Here is a 20,420-nt window from a genome sequence, read left to right as displayed (position 1 = left end):
TAACGAACTATGCGTAAGGTAAACAATCCTTGCAACCGTGGTCACAAGCACCGTTGTTTTCTCCCTGGTGGCAACAAGCACATCCCCTAATCTCATGTTTCTGTCACTCAAGCTAGACATCGAGGGGCCTGAACCCACAATCATGCATAACGCTCCCTCTTGGAGTTACAATCTACTACTTGGCCAAAGCAATAAAAAGCAACGGAGAACATGCATGAATCACTAAGGAACATAATATAAAAGGATAATCAAATATATAGCTCATAAAAATCTGAACATAATCTCATAATCCATCGGATCCCAACAAACCGAGCATAGCAATAGCAAGAGAATTACATAGATGCCTTGATCATGTAGGGCAGCTCACAAGGACTAACCATTGAAGCACAAGATTGGAGAGAAGACATCACATAGCTACTGGTCATGGACTCATGGTCCAAGGAGGACTACTCACGACACGTACGGGAAGCGTCCATGGCGGTGGAGAAGCTCCCGGAGGTCAATCCTCCCTCCGGCATGGTGCCGGGAAGAGGTCTCCTGACGCTCCCGATCTTGGAAGCGCTGCGGTGGCAGAACGATGGATAAATTCGCGATTCGAGAAAGTCTGCGAGGGTTTCCTCTCGGGACTCTAAATATAGGCCAAAGGAGGGCACCGGAGGAGCTGGGACCCACCCAGATGACCTCCTGGCACGGCCTAGGGCCTGGCCGAGCCAACAGGCCGCCTGGGAGGCCACTGCCCCCCCCCCCCTGTGGCCCTCCTTCGGTGATCCGGAAGCTTTTGTTTCGCTGATTTTTTATATATTTTTTCTTGATTTTTTCGGGCTTCGGAAAATTGGGTAAAAGCCCTTGCAAAATAGACATCAACAGACAGAAACTGGCACTGGGTGCACTGAGTTAGTAGGTTAGTCCAAATATGTGTAAAATGATATAAAAGTGTAGCAAAACATATAACAACGTCACCCAAAAGATCATGGAACAAGCAGAAATTATAGATACGTTTGGGACGTATTAACATCCCCAAGCTTAATTTCTGCTCTTCCTCGAGTAGATAAATGATAACACAATAATTTTGAGGTGACATGCTAACACACATATAAGAACTTCGAAGTAAAGCAAGTTAGATATGCAATTCAAGTCAAGACAATAACAAGCAAGAGTCTATATCTAATATTGAATTTAGCAAAGTAAGGACATAAAGGTGCAAGAGCTCTTACTGTCCGTGACTCGAATGTCTCCAAATGGTGTTTGCGTGCAAGAAGTGGGAGATGGGTTGAGATCATAAAATATATTTTTAATTGAGAACTCAATCTACTAAACCTCACACTTAGTCTCCTTTGGAATCTTATTTTGACTCATCCCCAGACCACTAGTCAGGCACAAATCAAAATGATCCTCTCCCTTTCGACTTTGAGCACTCATGCAATGGATGAGCGTAAGCAAGATATGTTGGCACTTAGGATGGAAAATAGAATAATGATGGGGAAGGATGACAAAAAGGTGTGAAAGGCTCACATCAATGAGGACACCTATAGGCGAGAGAAAGCCAAATGATAGATATGATGTGAGGAGTAGGGATTGCAATGTAACGGATCCACATATGAGCTAAGGTAAGCTATCCAATGGAACTAGTGGTGGTGCATCCAACTTGTTTTCTCATGAAGACCTAGAGCTCATTTGAGGAGGCTCGTCATTGGAATATGCAAACCAAGTTCTATAGTGTAAGGGTCGCCGCATAGTTATGCATGAATGATAATCTCTATGTAGTACCAATATAACAATGGAGTACGAGTGTGGATCTTTCAAAAGGAATAGTAGTGTTGCCCCCTTCTCTCTTTTTATTTCTTTTTCTTTTTATTTTTTTTGTGGCTTCTTTGGCTCTTTCGTTTATCTCTCATTTTTCCTCTTTGGGATCTTTTGTTTTGTCCACTTTTGGATCTTTTCCTCACTTAAGGGCAACACTCTATGTTTTACATGAATAAAAAGAAAAATCATCACACTTTATAAGAAGTACTCAACATAAAGACAAGTGAAAACTATCATGATGTATGCAAATGTATGCCTCTCCCTATGTAGCAGGATATGCAATGATACTAGCGCGTCATGTAGCAGTAATAAGGGCAATGCCCAACTAGCATGCGGCTCTACGATCAAGAAAAAGCATGTATGACATGAAGATCAAGTCATGAGATGATGGATGTTGTGTGGCAATGTATCTCGGAAAGGCTATGGAAATGCCTTAATAGGTAGGTATGGTGTCTGTTTTGAGGAAAGATATAACGAGGCTTATGTATGATAGAGCGTATCATGTCATGGGTTTGGATGCACCGGCGGAGTTTGCACCAACTCTCAATGTGAGAAAGGGCAATGCACGGTATCGAAGAGGCTAGCAAAATATGGATGGTGGAAGTGCCAACAATCGAATACTCACATTAGTCCGAAGAACTCATACACTTATTATTGGTAACTCTCTATCTAGTTAGGAAATGCACAAAGAGACAAGTACCCCGAGGAGGAGTGTTTGGGGGTTTGGTTATCCTTGCGCATCCTCGACTCATGGTAACGTGAGGGTACTCTATATATTCCAACCCCTCCAGAGGTTAGCGATCAGTTTAGTAGCTAGAGTTCTCAACTAATTTTTAGTTTTTAAAAAACACACGGTTTTCCCAAAATAGGACACCTATCACTAATAGGCTCAAGATCTTTGCACCAATAGTCAAAACATTACTCAAAGCAATACCTTAAAACTATTGCAAGTTACTACTATACTTAAATAGCAACCTCAATTACCTACTCATGCAAGACACACAACTCAGTGCAATGAGCCAACTCTCTAAACAAGATAAGCATGATAACTCAAGAGAGTTCCAAAAGCAACCTACATAAAAGCTCATAAAAAGATAATCATGAAAACTAAGAGCTAAGCATGACAGTAGCTACGAAAAGATGAAGAACACACAAAAAAAGATAAGCATGAAAACCTATGTTGTGTTCTAGAGTGGAATGGAGCGTGTGTCTCTCCCAAAGAAGGTAGGCTTGGGTCCGACTTGTTATGAACAGCAAGCAAAACTAAAACAAACTAAAAAGTAAATCGCGGGATGCTCCAAGCATAGCACATATCATATGAAGTGATAAAAATATAGCATGGAGATGGACGAACTGATGATTGTTGATAGAGAAGGGGATGCACGGGGGCATCCCCGAACTTAGACGCTTGAGTCTCCTTGAATATTTCTTGGGTGGATGGGGGCATCCCCAAGCTTGAGCGCTTGACACTCTTGTATCTTCTTTCATCATCTCTCCCATCGCATACTTGAAAACTCCCTTCATATGAAACTCATCATAAGCTGATTAGAGTGGTTAGTACCCTTAATGAAATAATCCAATACCTGCTGGAAATAAAGATTTTCATGAAAATCTACTTCTTCTTATTAATGCCAAAAGGTTTTTTGCAAATAAAAAAGCAAGCTTAGGATTTGTAAAACAATGAAAACGCAAAACATGGCAGAATCTATGAAAAATAGAACAACAGGTAGTAAATAATTTATTCGGGGCACTTCTGCTACTCAAATCAAAAAACTCATAAAATATGCCCGAAAGGAAATTATATAGAGCATGATGTCAAAACAATTCAGATCAAAATGATGATCTTTTGATCTTTGGGGAATTTTTCCATCAAGCAAACAGAATCTGTTTCTGGACAACATGTCACAATTCTTGAACTTTCTTGCAATCGGAGGCTATAACTTGGCACACAGCTTAAAAATAAAGATACAATGATGTTACTATAGTAGTAACAAGCATCAAGACCACTAAAACAGAAAGTAAAAACAAATTGGGTTGCCTCCCAACAAGCGCTTTCTTTTATGCCTTTGAGCTAGGCATAATGCAAGAAGATCAAGTGTTATCAACTCCAAAAGAATAACTTGTCCGAGTAACGGACTCATAAGGTAACTTAATTTTCTTTCTAGGGAAGTGTTCCATTCCCTTTTTAGAAGGAAATTGGAATTTAATAATTCCCTCTTTCATGTCAATGATAGCACCAACGGAGCGGAGAAAAAGACGTCCCAAAATAATTGGACATGAAGGATCACATTCAATGTCCATATAAGAAAATCAACGGGCACATAATTATCATCGACAATAATAAGAACATCATAAATTATCCCTAAAGGTTTCTTTATGGAAGAATCAACAAGACGAACACCAAAAGAACATGGATCATAAGGTTTCCAATCAAGCATATCATACATTCTTGTGGGCATAACGGAAGCACTAGCTCGAACATCACACAAAGCAAAGCAAGAGATATTATTCAATTTTATTTTGACCATAGGATCCCAACCATCTTCTAGTTTCCTAGGAATAGAAGTCTCTAGTTTGAGCTTCTCCTCCCTAGCTTTGATAAGAGCATTGGTAATATGCTCGGTGAAGGCAATATTGGGTGTACTAGTGTGTGGGTCTTTAGTCATTCTTTGCAAAAAGGTGATAACTTTAGAGAGACTACAATTGTCAAAATCAATATTACTGCTATTAAGTAAAATTGTAGTGTCATCCTCTATGTTTGATTTGCTCTCCATTATAAGAGTTTGGACGTCTTCCCAAGTTTGGGGACGTGTAGGAGCAACTTCAAACCAAAGATCTTGTGGCTTCCCAACGCAACCATGCCAAGGGCATAATTCTCCATAATGACTAGTATAGTCACATGGTTTACTTGTAAAAAGACCCTTACTGGTAACTGGAGCAATAGAGGAGAAGGTATAATCATTGTTGTTGTGACTAGTGGAGTCACCCAACTTGGTGTTTTCAGTGGAACCCATAGCAGCAACAACAAGCAAGAACAAAGCAACTAATTTTTTTGTGGTTTTTGGTATATGACTCTAAAGCAAAAACACAAAAGCAAACTAACAAGACTAAAAATCAAAGGTAAAAGATAGCGTGCAACTCCCCTATCTTGAAGACTGGAGTCCCCGGCAACGGCGCCAGAAATTCGCTTGATGATGAGTTGATGGATATACTTCTCGCCCCTCGTTGGTTACCCCAAGTGGAAGGTGGAGATGTAGTCAGCAGCAGATTTCCCTTACACGGAGACTGTAAGGTTTATCGAACCAGGAGAACTCCTAGGCTCAACAAGTAGGTGTCTTCCACCCTAGCGCTAGCAGAAGACGTGGACCTGCACACACAACAAAGAACTTTGCTCCCAACGAGTACACAGAGGTTGTCAATCTCTCCGGCCTTGTAGTTTGCAAAGGATCAAAACACAAGCGGGAAAGTAATAGTGATTGCAATGGAAATGTAAATGAAAGCGGTAAATGATGGAGGTGTAAGCAATGGTAGTGATATGGACCGGAGTCACATGATGTTCACTAGTGATGTCTCTCTCCCAAAAAACGGTAAACAACTATGCTAGGGTAAACAAATCATAGTTGGGCAATCGACAGAATTATGATCGCACCACAATGATAATTATGCTCCTTGATAGTTAGAGGTTCAATAGTAATGGGCAGTACGCCAAGACAAGTAGACCGTTTATCCATCAACATCTACTTACTAATCATCCACCTTGAGGTATCTATCCAGAACACCTCTCCGGTAATAAGTTGCGAGCCCCACCCAAAGTGTAAACTCAAAGCAACGGACAACTGCATTAACGAACTATGCGTAAGGTAAACAATCCTTGCAACCGTCGTCACAAGCACCGTTGTTTTCTCCCTGGTGGCAATAGGCACATCCCCTAGTCTCATGTTTCTGTCACTCAAGCAAGACATCGAGGGGCCTGAACACACAATCATGCATAACGCTCCCTCTTGGAGTTACAATCTACTACTTGGCCAAAGCAATAAAAAGCAACGGAGAACATGCATGAATCACTAAGGAACATAATATAAAAGGATAATCAAATATATAACTCATAACAATCTGAACATAATCTCATAATCCATCGGATCCCAACAAACCGAGCATAGCAATAGCAAGAGAATTACATAGATGCCTTGATCATGTAGGGTATCTCACAAGGACTAACCATTGAAGCACAAAATTGGAGAGAAGACATCACATAGCTACTGTTCATGGACTCATGGTCCAAGGAGGACTACTCACGGCACGTCCGGGAAGCGTCCATGGCGGTGGAGAAGCTCCCGGAGGTCAATCCTCCCTCCGGCAGCGTGCCGGGAAGAGGTCTCGTGATGCTCCCGATCTTGGAAGCGCTGCGGTGGCGGAACGATGTAGAAATTCGCGATTCCAGAAAGTCTGCGAGGTTTCCTCTCGGGACTCTAAATATAGGCTAAAGGAGGGCACCGGAGGACGTGGGACCCACCCAGGCGACCTCTTGGCGCGGCCTAGGGCCTGGCCGCGCCAGCAGGCCACCTGGGAGGCCCCTGCCCCCCTCTTGTCCTCCTTCGGTGATCCGGAAGCGTCTATTTTTCTAATTTTTTATATATGTTTTCTGGAGTTTTTCGGGCTTCGAAAAATTGGGAATAAGCCCCTGCAAAATAGACATCAGCACACAGAAACTGGCACTGGGTGCACTGAGTTAGTAGGTTAATCCAAATATGTGTAAAATGATATAAAAGTGTAGCATAACATATAACAATGTCACCCAAAAGATTATGAAACAAGTAGGAATTATAGATACGTTTGGGACATATCATTACTACATCAATATAATTAACCCATATTTCTCTTTAGTGAGCTACATGAAAGTTTTTATTATATACTCCTTGAATACTATCCTTTTTGGACTAGTTTTATAACCCGTAGAAATTGCCATTATTCCCTTTTAGACTCTCGAAAATAAGTGAAGCATGCGAGTACAATTGCTTCTACAAAATCTATACGTCGTCGTGCTCCAAAAGATATAACTAAAGTACTATAACAAGTGCCTAGCTCAAAAGATATAGGTGAAGCACATAGAGTATTCTAACAAATTATGATGAACATGTGTATCTATAAAATAGGTGTGTCCAGAAAACAATGATTGTGGCAAACTAAAATAAAATCATACTATAATACACGATGCTCCAAGCAAAATACATATCATGTGATGAATAAAAATATAGCTCCAAATGACATACCAATAGAATGGAGACAAAACAAGGGACGCCTTCCGGGGAATCCCCAAGCTTAAACGGTTGGGTCATCCTTGAATATAACCTTGTGATGCACTAGAAATCCCCAAGCTTATGGTCTTGCCACTCTTTATTCCTTTATCCATCGTTGTCTCACCAAAAACTTGAAAACTTCAACACACAAAACTCAACAGAAACCTCATGAGATCCGTTAGTATAATAAACAAATCATAAAGTTTAGGTACTATTATAAATTGATTCATATTTAATTATTGAAATAATGTACTGTATTCTAACTTCTCCATGACCTATACCCCCTGATATAATCCGTAGCATCATCAAAACAAGCAAACTATGCAAGAAAAAAACAGAACATGTCTAAAATAGAAGAGTCTGTAATGATCAACACTAAAACCATACTTCTATAACTTATAAAATTATTATAAATTGGGAAATCATTGGCAATTTGTATATCAATGCGGTGTAAAAATTGAGATTAAAATGACATTCCAGTAAAATCATAGAAATTCTGCACTTGACGTAAACGTTTCTATTTCACACATTATCAATTCTACTATGATGCAATTCTACTATGATGCAAATCATCCCAAAGTATTTACTTGGAAAAAACTAATCAGAACATAAAACACAATCATTACAATAGCAATAATCATGTCAACACAAAATAACAGAAAATAAAACAAAAATTAAGACAACTATTGGGTTGGCTCCCAACAAGCGATATCGCTTTATGCCCCTAGCTAGGCATAATGCATAGTATCAAGTGATATCCTCTTTGAAATTTCATACGTAAGTGGCCCTCATGATAGATTCATTAGGTGGTATAATTCTTTTTCTAGGAAAGTCTTACATCTCTTTCTTTAATGGGAATTGGAATCTTATATTTCCTTCCTTCATATCAATAATAACACCTACATTTCATAAGAAAGGTCTACCAAGTATTATTGAACAAGATGGATTGCATTCAGTATCAAGCACAATGAAATCTACACGCACATGATTCTATTATAAAGAATAAGCACATTAGTGGAATCTGCAAGATGCAAATTAGGGAAACTCATGTATTTCGGTGAGACCTAGCACATCACATAGGGATTTAGGTATAGTAGAGACATAGCCCAATGTCAGACAAAGCATTACATTAATAATCTTTAAGATTAATTTTAATATCAGGTTCCCATTCATCATGCAATTTTCTAGGTATTGGAACTTCTAGTTCAAGTTTCTCCTCATGAGCTTTTACCATCGCTTCTATGATATGTTTAATAAAGGCCTTATTTTGTTCATAGGCATTGGGTGAGCTAATTATAGATGAAAACAAGGAAATAAATTAAACTAAGGAATTTTTTATAATTAAATTCCTTGTAATCCAAAATAGTGGGCACATCACTAGCTAAAGTTTTGACCTCTCCAAACCCATTTTTTCATTTTTATCATTAGGATCATCACCCTCCGAACAAATGGGACGCCTTGTTGCTAAAGTTGAACCATCGCGAGTCCCTTTATCATCTATTTTCATATTAGTAAATAAAGATTCAATAGGAGAAAGACCAATCATTTTAACATCTTCGTCATGATTACGGTAAAAACCTGGTGGAAGAGCTTTTTCTAGGAATTCTAGCTTAGCTCTCAATCTAGCGGTCCTCTCCTTACTTTCACTAATAGATTTCTGAAAAGATTTGATTGAATCATTAATATCATGTTTAGGTAGAAAAACTTTACTTTTAAGAGCATCCACATCAAGAGCAAGCATATCCATGTTTCTAGCAATATCGTCAACTTTATGTAGTTTTTCCTCTATCATAGTGTTGAAAATCTTTTGAGAACTAATGAATTATTTAATGGTGTTTTCAAGATGAAAGTGCATCATATTATTATTATTAGAAGAATTTCCATAGGAATTACGATAGTTATTAGATGAATTACCGAGGTATGGTCTAGCATTGAAATTCCATCTATAAGCATTGTTGTTGAAATTATTTGTAGAGACAAAATTCACATCAATAGCATCATTATTTTTATCAATCAAAGTAGATTGTGGAACATCATTGGGATCAACATGAGCATTTTTATTAGCAACCATATTCATAAGAGCATCCATCTTATCACTCAAAGTAGCTATTTCTTCGACATAATTTACCTTCTTACTAGTTGGAGCTCGCTCGGTGTGCCATTGAGAATAACTTGTCATGGTATTGTCCATAAGTTTTGTATCTTCTACCAACGTAACTTTGATGAATGTACCACCTATAGCGGAATCTAGAAGATTTCTAGACAAAAAGTTTAGTCCCGCATAGAAATTTTGTATTACATCCATAAACTTAAGCCATGAGTGGGAAAATTTCTAATCATCAATTTCATTCTTTACCATGCTTGTGCAACATGTTCTTGCTCATGTGGTTTAAAATTCATAATTTGATTACGAAGAGAAATAATCTTAGCTAGAGGGAAATACTTAGCAATAAAAGCATCCTTACACTTATCCCATGTTCCAATATTATTATGAGGTAAGGATGAAAACCAACTATTAGCTTTATCTCTTAGCAAGAAAGGAAATAATTTCAACTTAACCACATCATTATCCATATCCTTCTTCTTTTCAGATCACAAAGTTCAACAAATGTATTTAGATGTGAAGCAGGATCCTCGTTAGGACTTCCAGCAAATTGCTCTTTCATAACAAGATTTAGCAATGCAACATTAATATCTTAAAAATCTGCACTAGTGGTGGGTGGTATAGGAGTACTAATAAAATCTTTATTATTGGTATTTTAGAAAACATAGAGTTTGGTATTTTCTTGAGACATAATGATAAAGCAAGCAAACTAACAAGCGAGCAAGTAAATTAACAAGTAAACCAAGCAAACAACTAAACTAGCAAAGATATTTTTTTTGTTTTTGATATTTTTAAGCAAGAAAATATAAAGGAAAATAAAAAGTAGAACAAGTGAATGATAATGTGTCTCAAGGAACCTGATAAGAATTTGATAATACTCCCCGACAACGGTGCCTGAAATTCTTTCTACTACTTGTAAACTGCATTGGGTTTTTCCCAGAAGAGGAGAGGAGATGCAGCACACTATAGATAAGTATTTATCTTAGTGAGAACCAAGGGCGCCGAACCAATAGGAGTGTTAAGAAAACTCTCGTCATCAGCACCTGTACACACAAAACCAAACACTTGCACCCAACGCGGGCAAGAGGGTTGTCAAGCCCCTTGAACTCATTACTTGCAAGTATTAAGTAGTGATAGATGGAAAATATAAATATAAATATAAATAACAGAAAATAAATGACATCAATATTTATGTAGTTTTATAATATAATTTTAGTAGACCCGGGGCCCATAGTTTTCGCTAGGCGCTTCTCTCTTGAAGATAGCATACGATGGGTACACATTACTATTGGGCAATTGATAAAATAGCGAATAGTTATAACATCTTATATAAGGCAATGATCATATATATAGGCATCACGTACTTAAGCAACTAGACCGAGTCCTGCCTGCATCTACTACTATTACTCCACTCATCGACCGCTAACCAACATGCATCTAGAGTATTAAGTATGAAACCGAGTAATGCTTGGAGCAAGATGACATGATGTAGTCAAAGTAGACTCAAGCAGTATGAACAAACCCCCTTGTTTTATCCTTAATATAAGCAATACAAATACGTGTCATGTTCCTTTCTGTCACTAGGATTCAACATCGCAAGATTGAACCCATCACATCGCACCACTCCGAGTGAAGATAAATCAATCTAGTTGGTCAAACCAAACCGATAGATCAGAGAGAAATACGAAGCTATAATAATCATGCCTAAAAGAATTCAGAGAAGACTCAACTAATATTCATGAATAATGTGATCATAAACCCACAATTCATCGGATTCCAGGAAACACACCGCAAAGAAGATTACATCGAATAGATCATTGTGGGAATCGCGTTAAACTTTGTATTGAAGATCATAGACAGATAAGAAGTCATCTATGTACTAGTTATGGACCCGTAGGTCTGTGGTGGACTACTCACACATCATCATGGAGGCAACAATGTTGATGTAGATGGTCTCCGTGATTGATCCCCCCTCCAACAGGTCACCGAAAAAGGTCTTGAGATGGCCTCCTGCCAGAACAGAGACTTGTGGTGGTGGAAAAAGTGTTTCGGGTGGCTTTTTGATGTTTTCCCAATATTTAAGAATTTATACCATGGAATTAGGTCAGACGTAGCCACGTGGGGCACACAAGTTAAGAGGGCACGGCTACCTCTAGGCGTGCCATGTTGCCTTGTCGTCTCTTCGTGCAGCTTCTAGACTCCTTCTGAAGCTTCCAGGTCCTTTTTTCTTCAAATTTTTTTTGTCAAAACGTTTCATAGCGTTTGGACTTCGTTTGGTACTGGTTCCGTGAAAAGCGAAAAACATGCAGAGAATAAAAAATCGTACTTGGCAATGGGTTAACAGGTTAGTTCCAAAAATGATATAAACAACATATAAATACATATAAAGCATCCAAGATTTATAATATAATAGCATGAAATAATTAAAAATGATAATACATTGAAAATGTATCACTCGATATCGAGCAATCGGAGTGTGAAGCAAAGGAGAAGACGGCGACGACAGCGAAAGCCGTCCGACTAGCGAAGCACTAGAACCTCGCTATCAAGAGGATGGACGATTTCATCTTGCCCTCCTCCAATTACTCCCCTCCTACACCCGGTGCTTACATGGAAGGCTACAACCACTTCAGTGACCGCAAGGGCAAATGACCGGCAAGTAAGTGGTGAATTCCTCGGCCCTCTCTGTATTTGTCTGTGTATCTAGTAAATTTAGTGTAAATCCATGTCTATTTACCGGTTGATTTGTGATGTTCAAACTGTATATTTTGGTCCGGATTAACTGCCCCTTTGTTCTGTGTTCCGGAATTTCATTGATGATGTACATAGTAGTTTATTTCATGTTGCATGGATAATATGAATTTAGGTGACGGTACATGAGGCATGCGGTCATGGTTGCGGGCATTTGAGAATTGACTGGTCATTGTTTATGGACACATCCGGACGTTTGAGGATTGACCGGTCACCGTCCACGAACACGATTAGGAGCAACTGCGGAGGTATACAAGGGCGAATTAGCTATGTCTTGATCCCATGACCACTCCATCAACACAGAAACTCTAACAAACCTTGTAAAATGCCTGGAACTGTAAAATGTCGACGACTATACGAGTTTGACCCATTTTTTGGGTCAGGACAGAGCCCGTATAGTCGATCGGGCCGTTATTTTTTTATAGTGGCCCGCAAACCGCCCCCTTCGCGCTGTTTATCTACGGGTTGGTGGCTTGGACACGAGGTGAAACCTTATCCGCGTGTCCCCGCCAACCCTAAATCCCCCTCTCGATTTCTCTCCGCCGGCGAGCACAATCTCCCCTCTCCTTCTCGGTATATGGCCTCAAAGTTAGTCGGCCGACCGCGGCAACGATGATGATCCCGAGCGTCGTCGGTGCGTGGCATCCGACACCGCATGGAAGCGGGCCGCACACCGCTACACCAACCAAGGGCTGACGCCGCCGCTGTCGCTCCTCCGTCGCGAGACCGAGGAGTACGACCGCGCACACGGGCGACTCTTCTCTGGCACAACCACCTCCTCTAGGGAGTTGAGCTCGCTCTCCTTGCTCATCCATGTGAAAAGAGAGCCGGAGGAGCCCCCCAACCGATCCACGCAGTCAAGAGGGAGCCGGGGGCCAAGGCGGAGCCTGAGCGACGGGCCGATGGCGTCGTCGGGTCAGAGGACTTCCTCTCCCTGGTAGAGGTGGCCGAGATTTTGGCCGCCATACTCGCGCGCAGTGCGCGGGAGGAGGAAGAGGAGTTGTAGCACCACCGGAGGGAGGAGGAGGTCAACGCCATGCTGTACGAAGAGGGCCTCGCAAAGGCTCTCGCGTTCGATGAGAAGGAGGAGGAGTGGCGCCGCTAGAATATCGAGCGGGAGAAGATCTACGTCAACCTCACCTCCGACAACGATGATTAAGCGAGGACAAGCTTGATTAGGTCAGCTACCGCACCCGATGAGCTCCGACAAGCTCGATTTTGGCTAGTTTTAGGGTTGAGTAGCGTCCTATTAGCTTTTGTATGTAAAAAATCAATAGTGTGTATGAATGATCTGCCGTTTTGTATGAATGATCTGCAAGCTTTTGCGTCAATTTCTGGCACGAAACTAGTTTTTCAAATTATACAATTTCAGTTATGAATTCTGTTCTGCCGCGGTTATTTTGACCCAGTATAAACCATGTTGCGCGAACTATAAACGGGGTTTAGGGTTTCGTGAAATACGGATATGCTAGAGCTGCTCCAAGGGATTTCAGACACATCAGCTCAAACCAAGAGAACTTGCAGGATTGTTTGGGAAGTTGGTACTCTCCGAGCAGCGAGTGTAACCGATTCCTTTGTCTATCTTATACTGTAAAACTAGGCGATCTGATCGGCTTTCCACTAAAAAACAGATCCCGCATGGGGTGTGACCAAAAAGGTGAGAGTGGGAATAAATTACTCCCGCAGTACAGAACCAGATCTTATTACACGGAAGAGATTTATAGGCGTCTAAAAATAGGTTAACCCACAGAACGGCAAGTTTTCGGGCGAGCAAGAACATGTGACGGAACATGCAGCCCATGCACTTGGGCAACTCGCACCAACTCCTCCAACGGGCGAGTGCATCTGAGATCAGATCTGATTCAATCAAGAAAAGCAAACAAATGTATACTCCTACATGGCGTCTAGATTTGGATCGACTGGGACTTCCAGCTCACGCGCGCGCTGTGCATGCATTTTCTCAGTCACAGCGAAGTCATAGGGAATAGTAGTACTGGAGTAGGAGTAGATCGGATCGTTGCACCAATGCATGCACATGCAAGCTGGGGCCCGGCTGATGCAGGCAAAACAAAAATGCCTGACCTTCCGAGCAGGCGCAGCTACTAAACTAACTGTGCTTGCTTGACCAAGTGGGCAGTGGCCCAGTCCAGTGCAACCGCCGGAAATGCCTGACACGACGCGGAATAATGCAGGGCACGCGCGCACTTGCACTCCCCATGACGACGTGCGTCCCCGTGGATCCCGCCGGCCCTGCACATGGAAGCCTCCACGTTTTCTACATGGACGGATCGGCTTCTATCGTAGCTCAGGGCACCGGAGACCGTCGATCGTTCGGAATCGCAGATCTCGATGGATTCCTTCCTGTCTTTGTGCTTTGCCCTTGCCCAGCGATCGAGGTCGTCCTAGTACCTCGCCATTCCTCCGACTCTTCCTGCCTTTTCTATATAAACCCTGCACCTCACTTGCTCACTTCGTGCACCACCGGCGCCGCTGGCTCACATCCTAGCTTCTCCTCCCTTCCTGCTCCGGTCGGGAAACCTGGGAGTGGGAGACATGGCGTCGGCGGCCGGTGCTGCTGGGTCAAATGCCAGCCTCGCCGCCCCGCTGCTGGCGAGCCGCGAGGGAGGTGCCAAGAAGCCGGTCGGTGCCAAGGGCAAGCACTGGGAGGCCGCCGACAAGGACGAGCGGCGGGCCGCCAAGGAGAGCGGCGGCGAGGACGGCAGGCCGCTGCTGTTCCGGACGTACAAGGTCAAAGGCACCCTCCTGCACCCATACAGGTAAGCACGTCCATATTCACTTTATCTTAGAAATGTGCTTTTCTTCTGACATTGATCGTTGCTGGTGAAATGAGGAGTTTGACTTTACAAATAAATATATTTGTGCTTTTGGGTTGTTTCTTTTTGGCTTATATGTATCATGAAACATCATGTAACAATATCCAATTCAAAGCCAGAAATTAGATAAGTATTTTTTTCTTCTGATAATGGCATTGGTTTGATCAAGAAATGCATATTCTAATCACATATATTTTCATGCATGCAGGGCGCTAATCTTCATTCGCTTAATTGCGGTCCTTCTATTCTTCGTATGGCGCATCAAGCACAACAAATCCGACATCATGTGGTTTTGGACAATATCAGTCGTCGGGGACGTATGGTTCGGGTTCTCGTGGCTGCTCAACCAACTCCCAAAGTTCAACCCTATCAAAACCATACCTGATATGGTCGCCCTTAGGCGACAATACGATCTTTCAGATGGGACATCTACACTCCCGGGCATAGATGTCTTTGTCACCACCGCTGACCCAATCGATGAGCCGATACTATACACCATGAATTGTGTCCTTTCTATCCTTGCTTCTGACTATCCTGTCGATAGGTGTGCCTGCTATCTCTCAGATGATAGTGGAGCATTGATTCAATACGAGGCCTTAGTTGAGACCGCAAAGTTTGCTACTTTGTGGGTCCCATTTTGTCGGAAGCATTGCATTGAGCCAAGAGCCCCAGAAAGCTACTTTGAAATAGAGGCACCGTTGTACACTGGAACTGCACCAGAGGAGTTCAAGAATGATTATAGTAGTGTACATAAAGAGTATGATGAGTTCAAAGAGCGCTTGGACTCACTATCCGATGCTATTTCCAAGCGTTCTGATGCTTACAACAGCATGAAGACTGAGGAAGGAGATGCAAAGGCCACGTGGATGGCAAATGGGACACAATGGCCAGGATCATGGATTGACACAACGGAAATCCATAGGAAAGGACATCATGCCGGAATTGTTAAGGTATACAAGTTCATCCTATTACTTACTCCCTTATTGATACAATGTTTTTATAATACGAAATGGACATACTCTCAGTAAGCTGAATTTAGTGTCGTGGAGATATGTGACTTATGCATATGTTGTTGATTACCTTCACAGGTTGTGTTGGACCATTCGATCCGTGGGCATAATCTTGGTTCACAAGAAAGCACCCACAACCTCAGCTTCGCCAACACCGATGAGCGCCTCCCGATGCTTGTGTATATCTCTCGTGGAAAGAACCCAAGCTATGACCACAACAAGAAAGCTGGTGCCTTGAATGCGCAATTGCGTGCCTCTGCACTACTCTCCAACGCACAATTCATCATCAACTTTGACTGCGACCACTACATCAACAACTCTCAAGCCCTACGTGCAGCTATGTGCTTCATGCTTGATCAAAGGCAAGGTGATAACACTGCCTTTGTTCAATTCCCTCAACGCTTCGACAATGTTGATCCATCAGACCGATATGGAAACCACAACCGTGTCTTCTTTGACGGCACAATGCTCGCCCTCAATGGCCTCCAAGGGCCATCTTACCTTGGCACTGGTTGCATGTTCCGCCGCATAGCACTTTATGGCATTGACCCACCTGACTGGAGACATGACAACATCATAGTTGATGATAAAAAGTTTGGTAGCTCCATACCCTTCCTAGATTCCGTATCAAAAGCCATAAACCAAGAAAGGTCTACCATACCTCCACCCATTAGTGAAACATTGGTGGCTGAGATGGAAAGGGTTGTGTCGGCTTCACACGATAAAGCCACTGGTTGGGGCAAGGGTGTTGGGTACATATATGACATAGCCACAGAGGATATCGTGACTGGTTTCCGCATCCATGGGCAAGGTTGGCGTTCCATGTATTGTACAATGGAGCGTGACGCCTTCTGTGGCATTGCACCAATCAACCTAACCGAGCGCCTCCACCAAATTGTGCGCTGGTCCGGTGGATCTTTAGAGATGTTCTTCTCACTAAATAACCCACTCATAGGTGGTCGCCGGATCCAAGCCCTTCAGCGTGTCTCCTACCTCAACATGACAGTCTACCCAGTCACATCACTCTTTATCCTACTCTATGCTCTCAGCCCAGTGATGTGGCTTATCCCTGATGAAGTATACATCCAGAGGCCATTCACCAAATATGTCGTGTTCCTTCTCGTGATCATTCTGATGATCCATATAATTGGGTGGCTCGAGATAAAATGGGCGGGGGTCACATGGTTGGATTACTGGAGGAATGAACAGTTCTTTATGATCGGGTCGACGAGTGCATACCCAGCAGCCGTGCTGCACATGGTGGTGAATCTCCTTACAAAGAAGGGTATACACTTCAGAGTTACTTCGAAGCAAACAACGGCAGACACCAATGACAAGTTTGCTGACTTGTATGACATGCGATGGGTGCCAATGTTAATCCCTACAACAGTGGTGCTGATTGCCAATGTTGGTGCAATCGGTGTAGCCATGGGTAAAACGATAGTATACATGGGAGCATGGACAATTGCACAGAAGACACATGCCGCATTGGGTCTGCTCTTCAACGTGTGGATCATGGTCCTGCTCTATCCGTTTGCATTGGCGATCATGGGACGGTGGGCAAAGAGGCCAGTCATCCTGGTGGTCTTGTTGCCGGTTGCCTTTACAATAGTTTGCCTTGTATATGTTTCTGTTCATATATTACTTCTTAGTTTTCTTCCATTTTAGCCAATTGATATAGTACAAAACCATTGTATTGTTTAGGTTCTGTAGTAAGCTGGGAGCCAAATATGCTATGTGTATCCAATAAACCATTGTAGTACTTGTACTTTGTACCAATTAATAGCGGATGGTTATAATTTAGGCCTTGATGGCTAATGTTACAACTTACAAGTGTTCGCTTTCAAGTACTCCCTCTCCCCGCTTCGGTACAACCCCCCTCCTGCTGTCTAATTTCTCAAAAAAAGAAAAAGAAAATACTGAGCTCAATAGGTTTCAAACTCGAAACGTGTAGCTCAGAAAGAACAACTGCCAACCACCTGACCAAAGAAGTGTTCATGATTAATATTGAGCACGTCTTTTTAAGAAGTAGCTCCAACGCAGAATCCGGACTATTTTTAGAAATTGTGAAGATTTTTTTAAAACCAATAATGTTACAAAATCCGACAATTCTTTCAACAGAAAAACGAACTTTGAAATCATTTTTTTCTAAACGTGCCTCTTTGACAGAATTGTTTTTGAAAACTCTGAACATTTTCTTAAGAACACGAACATTCTTTATTTAGACAACAAAACATATTAATGGTTACATTTTTTAAATTCTGCACAATTATTCGAAAGTACGAACATTTTTTAAAATTCCCAAACATGCTTTAATTTTTGAGAACGAAATTAAAAACAGGAACAATTTTAAAATTTGAACATATTTTGAACAACAAGTATATTTTATTTAATTGCCGTAAATTTTTGTAATTTCTGTAAAAAATATGGAAAACATTTATTTTAGCTATTTAAATCATTTTTTTGAAAACTTGAACATTTTTTCAAATTTATGTGCTGAATATTTTTTTAGTTCCCAAACAGTTTCTTAAAGATGTGTACGGTGCCCCCTATTCTTGAAAACTTCTTTGTGTTTCAAAAAACGTCAGTGTTCAAAAGATGTTTAAAATTCAAAAAAAATGTTTGAGTTTAATATTTTTCACAATTTTTGCAAAATATTCGTGTTTTAATATGTTCACTATCACTTGAAGGCAAAAGTTGGGTCGATTGATGAACGTATGCATGTACATCATGTGGAACTCACAAATGTCGGTAAGGGTGGAAGGAGTGTTATAATGCGATGATGTTTCTTCGATTCATGAAAATGATCCCCTTTTTTTTTCACACGCCATAATGATCATCACAAGGAGGCACACTGAATATTTTAAATTTCTAACATTCTGTTCATTTTATATGATTTTCTATGCTCAAACACAGAAAAACAGTTGCCTCACGTGACGCAACGTGCGTTTGGTATCCGATTTCATTCAATTTTCGCGTGGGTCATTTATATGTCCATTTTCACTTGCCGGCAAAATTTGGGTATATTTAATGATTGTATGCATGTACATCATTGCAATCCACGGGTGTCCGTAAGGGCGGAAGGGGTGTTATAAGCGATGATGTTTCTTCGCCTCATGAAACAGACTCAATTTGTTTTCACACGTCCTAATGATCATCACAAAAAGGCACACCAATTTTTTTAGTCTCTGACATTTCCTGCATTTTTTTTATGATTTTCCATGTGAAAACACAAAAAAACAGTTGACTGACGTGACTCAACGTGTGTTTGGTGTGCGATTTCGTTCAAATTTTGCGTAGATCATTTATATGTTCATTCTCATATGCTGGCAAAAGTTGGGTCGATTTGATGAAGCTATGGATGTACATCATGTGGAACCCATAGGTGTTGGTAAGGGCGGAAGGGTTGTTATAATGCGATGATGTTTTCTCGACTCATGAAACGGACCTACTTTTTTACCCGCACGACCTAATGATCATCAGAAGGAGGCACGCCAAATGGTTTTCATTTCTAACATTCCGTGCATTTTTATGTTTTTTCATGTGAAAACACGGAAAACCATTTGCCTTATGTCATGCAACGTGTGTTTGGTATCTGATTTCGTTAAAATTTTGCTTGGGTCATTTCTATGTTCGTTCTCACTTGCTGAAAAAATTTAAATAAATTTAATGAACGTATGCATGTACATCACGTGAAACCCACGGATGTCGATAAAGCACCACTAGTAGAAAAAGGGCCTTTTGTCCCGGTTCGTAAGGGCCTTCTGTCCCGGTTTCGGAACCGGGACTAAAAGGTCGTTACTAATGCCCTTGGCGTTTAGTCCCGGTTCTTACACGAACCGAGACAGATGGGCCTCCACGTGGCCGGTGCGGCGAGCCCGGACAGGGGTCCTTTAGTCCCGGTTGGTGACACCAACCGGAACCAAAAGGCATCCACGCGTCAGCATTTCAGGTGATGGGTTTTTTTTTTTGAAAGGGAGGGGGGTTTTGGGGGGTTAATTTAGGTGTTTCATATATTGTGTTAGCTAGCTAATGAATAGAGAGAAGTGTCCTCTCTTATCTCCGTGCTTGGTCGACGCTGCATACTATACGTATAGAGAGGACTAGACACGCTAGCTAGTAAGCAAATGAAGGAAACAGAAGATCGTCATGAACATATGCATACAAAGAGAAGTGATATCGACCACATCTCCTTCTCTGAGAGATTGGTCGAACAACAAGTTCTCGTATATCTATCCGACGCTACTGGCTACATATATACAATATAATTATCTCTTACAATATAATCTCCTAATTAAAATTCAACTCGTTAGGGTTCACATGGTATTCTCCGTCTTTAGCGATCACGTGGTCAAGAAAGAATGCTGCCAATTCCTCTTGAATTCCTCGCATACGATCTGCTGGTAGGAGTTCATTCGGCATCCGATATATCTAATTTGAAGAAGGGGGTCAATACATTTATATGAATAAATGAAACTGAACACAAATGATGGTAATAAAATAAAATTGTGAATATTATTATTTACGCACGTCATATTGTTTGTCAGAGTAGCCCCGCTCACAGGTCACATGGCGGATGGACTCGCAAATGTAGTATCCACAGTAATCGTTCCCTGGTTCC

The 20,420-nt window shown here is 41.4% G+C and overlaps 1 protein-coding gene across 1 annotated transcript; it reads left to right on the top strand.

Moving 5' to 3' along the window:
- Positions 1-14,419: 14,419 nt before the first annotated feature.
- On the top strand, positions 14,420-17,646 carry LOC123429884 (probable mixed-linked glucan synthase 3). Its single transcript, XM_045113860.1, has 3 exons — positions 14,420-14,732; positions 14,998-15,739; positions 15,878-17,646. The coding sequence occupies exons 1-3, from the start codon at positions 14,509-14,511 to the stop codon at positions 17,465-17,467; spliced, it is 2,556 nt and encodes an 851-aa protein (XP_044969795.1). The 5' UTR covers positions 14,420-14,508; the 3' UTR covers positions 17,468-17,646.
- Positions 17,647-20,420: the final 2,774 nt, after the last annotated feature.

Source organism: Hordeum vulgare, chromosome 2H (assembly GCF_904849725.1).
Source record: "Hordeum vulgare subsp. vulgare chromosome 2H, MorexV3_pseudomolecules_assembly, whole genome shotgun sequence".
In the NCBI taxonomy this organism is placed as follows: domain Eukaryota; kingdom Viridiplantae; phylum Streptophyta; class Magnoliopsida; order Poales; family Poaceae; genus Hordeum; species Hordeum vulgare.
The sequence above is the reverse complement of the archived record's forward strand: the minus strand, read 5'-3'. Positions and strand labels throughout refer to the sequence as shown.

Excerpts from the sequence above, each read along its gene's own strand:
- LOC123429884 (XM_045113860.1), top strand. The coding sequence starts at position 14,509 with ATGGCGTCGGCGGCCGGTGCTGCTGGGTCAAATGCCAGCCTCGCCGCC. Across the intron at positions 14,733-14,997 it reads ACCCTCCTGCACCCATACAG|GGCGCTAATCTTCATTCGCT; the intron begins GTAAGCACGTCC and ends TCATGCATGCAG. Across the intron at positions 15,740-15,877 it reads ATCATGCCGGAATTGTTAAG|GTTGTGTTGGACCATTCGAT; the intron begins GTATACAAGTTC and ends TTACCTTCACAG.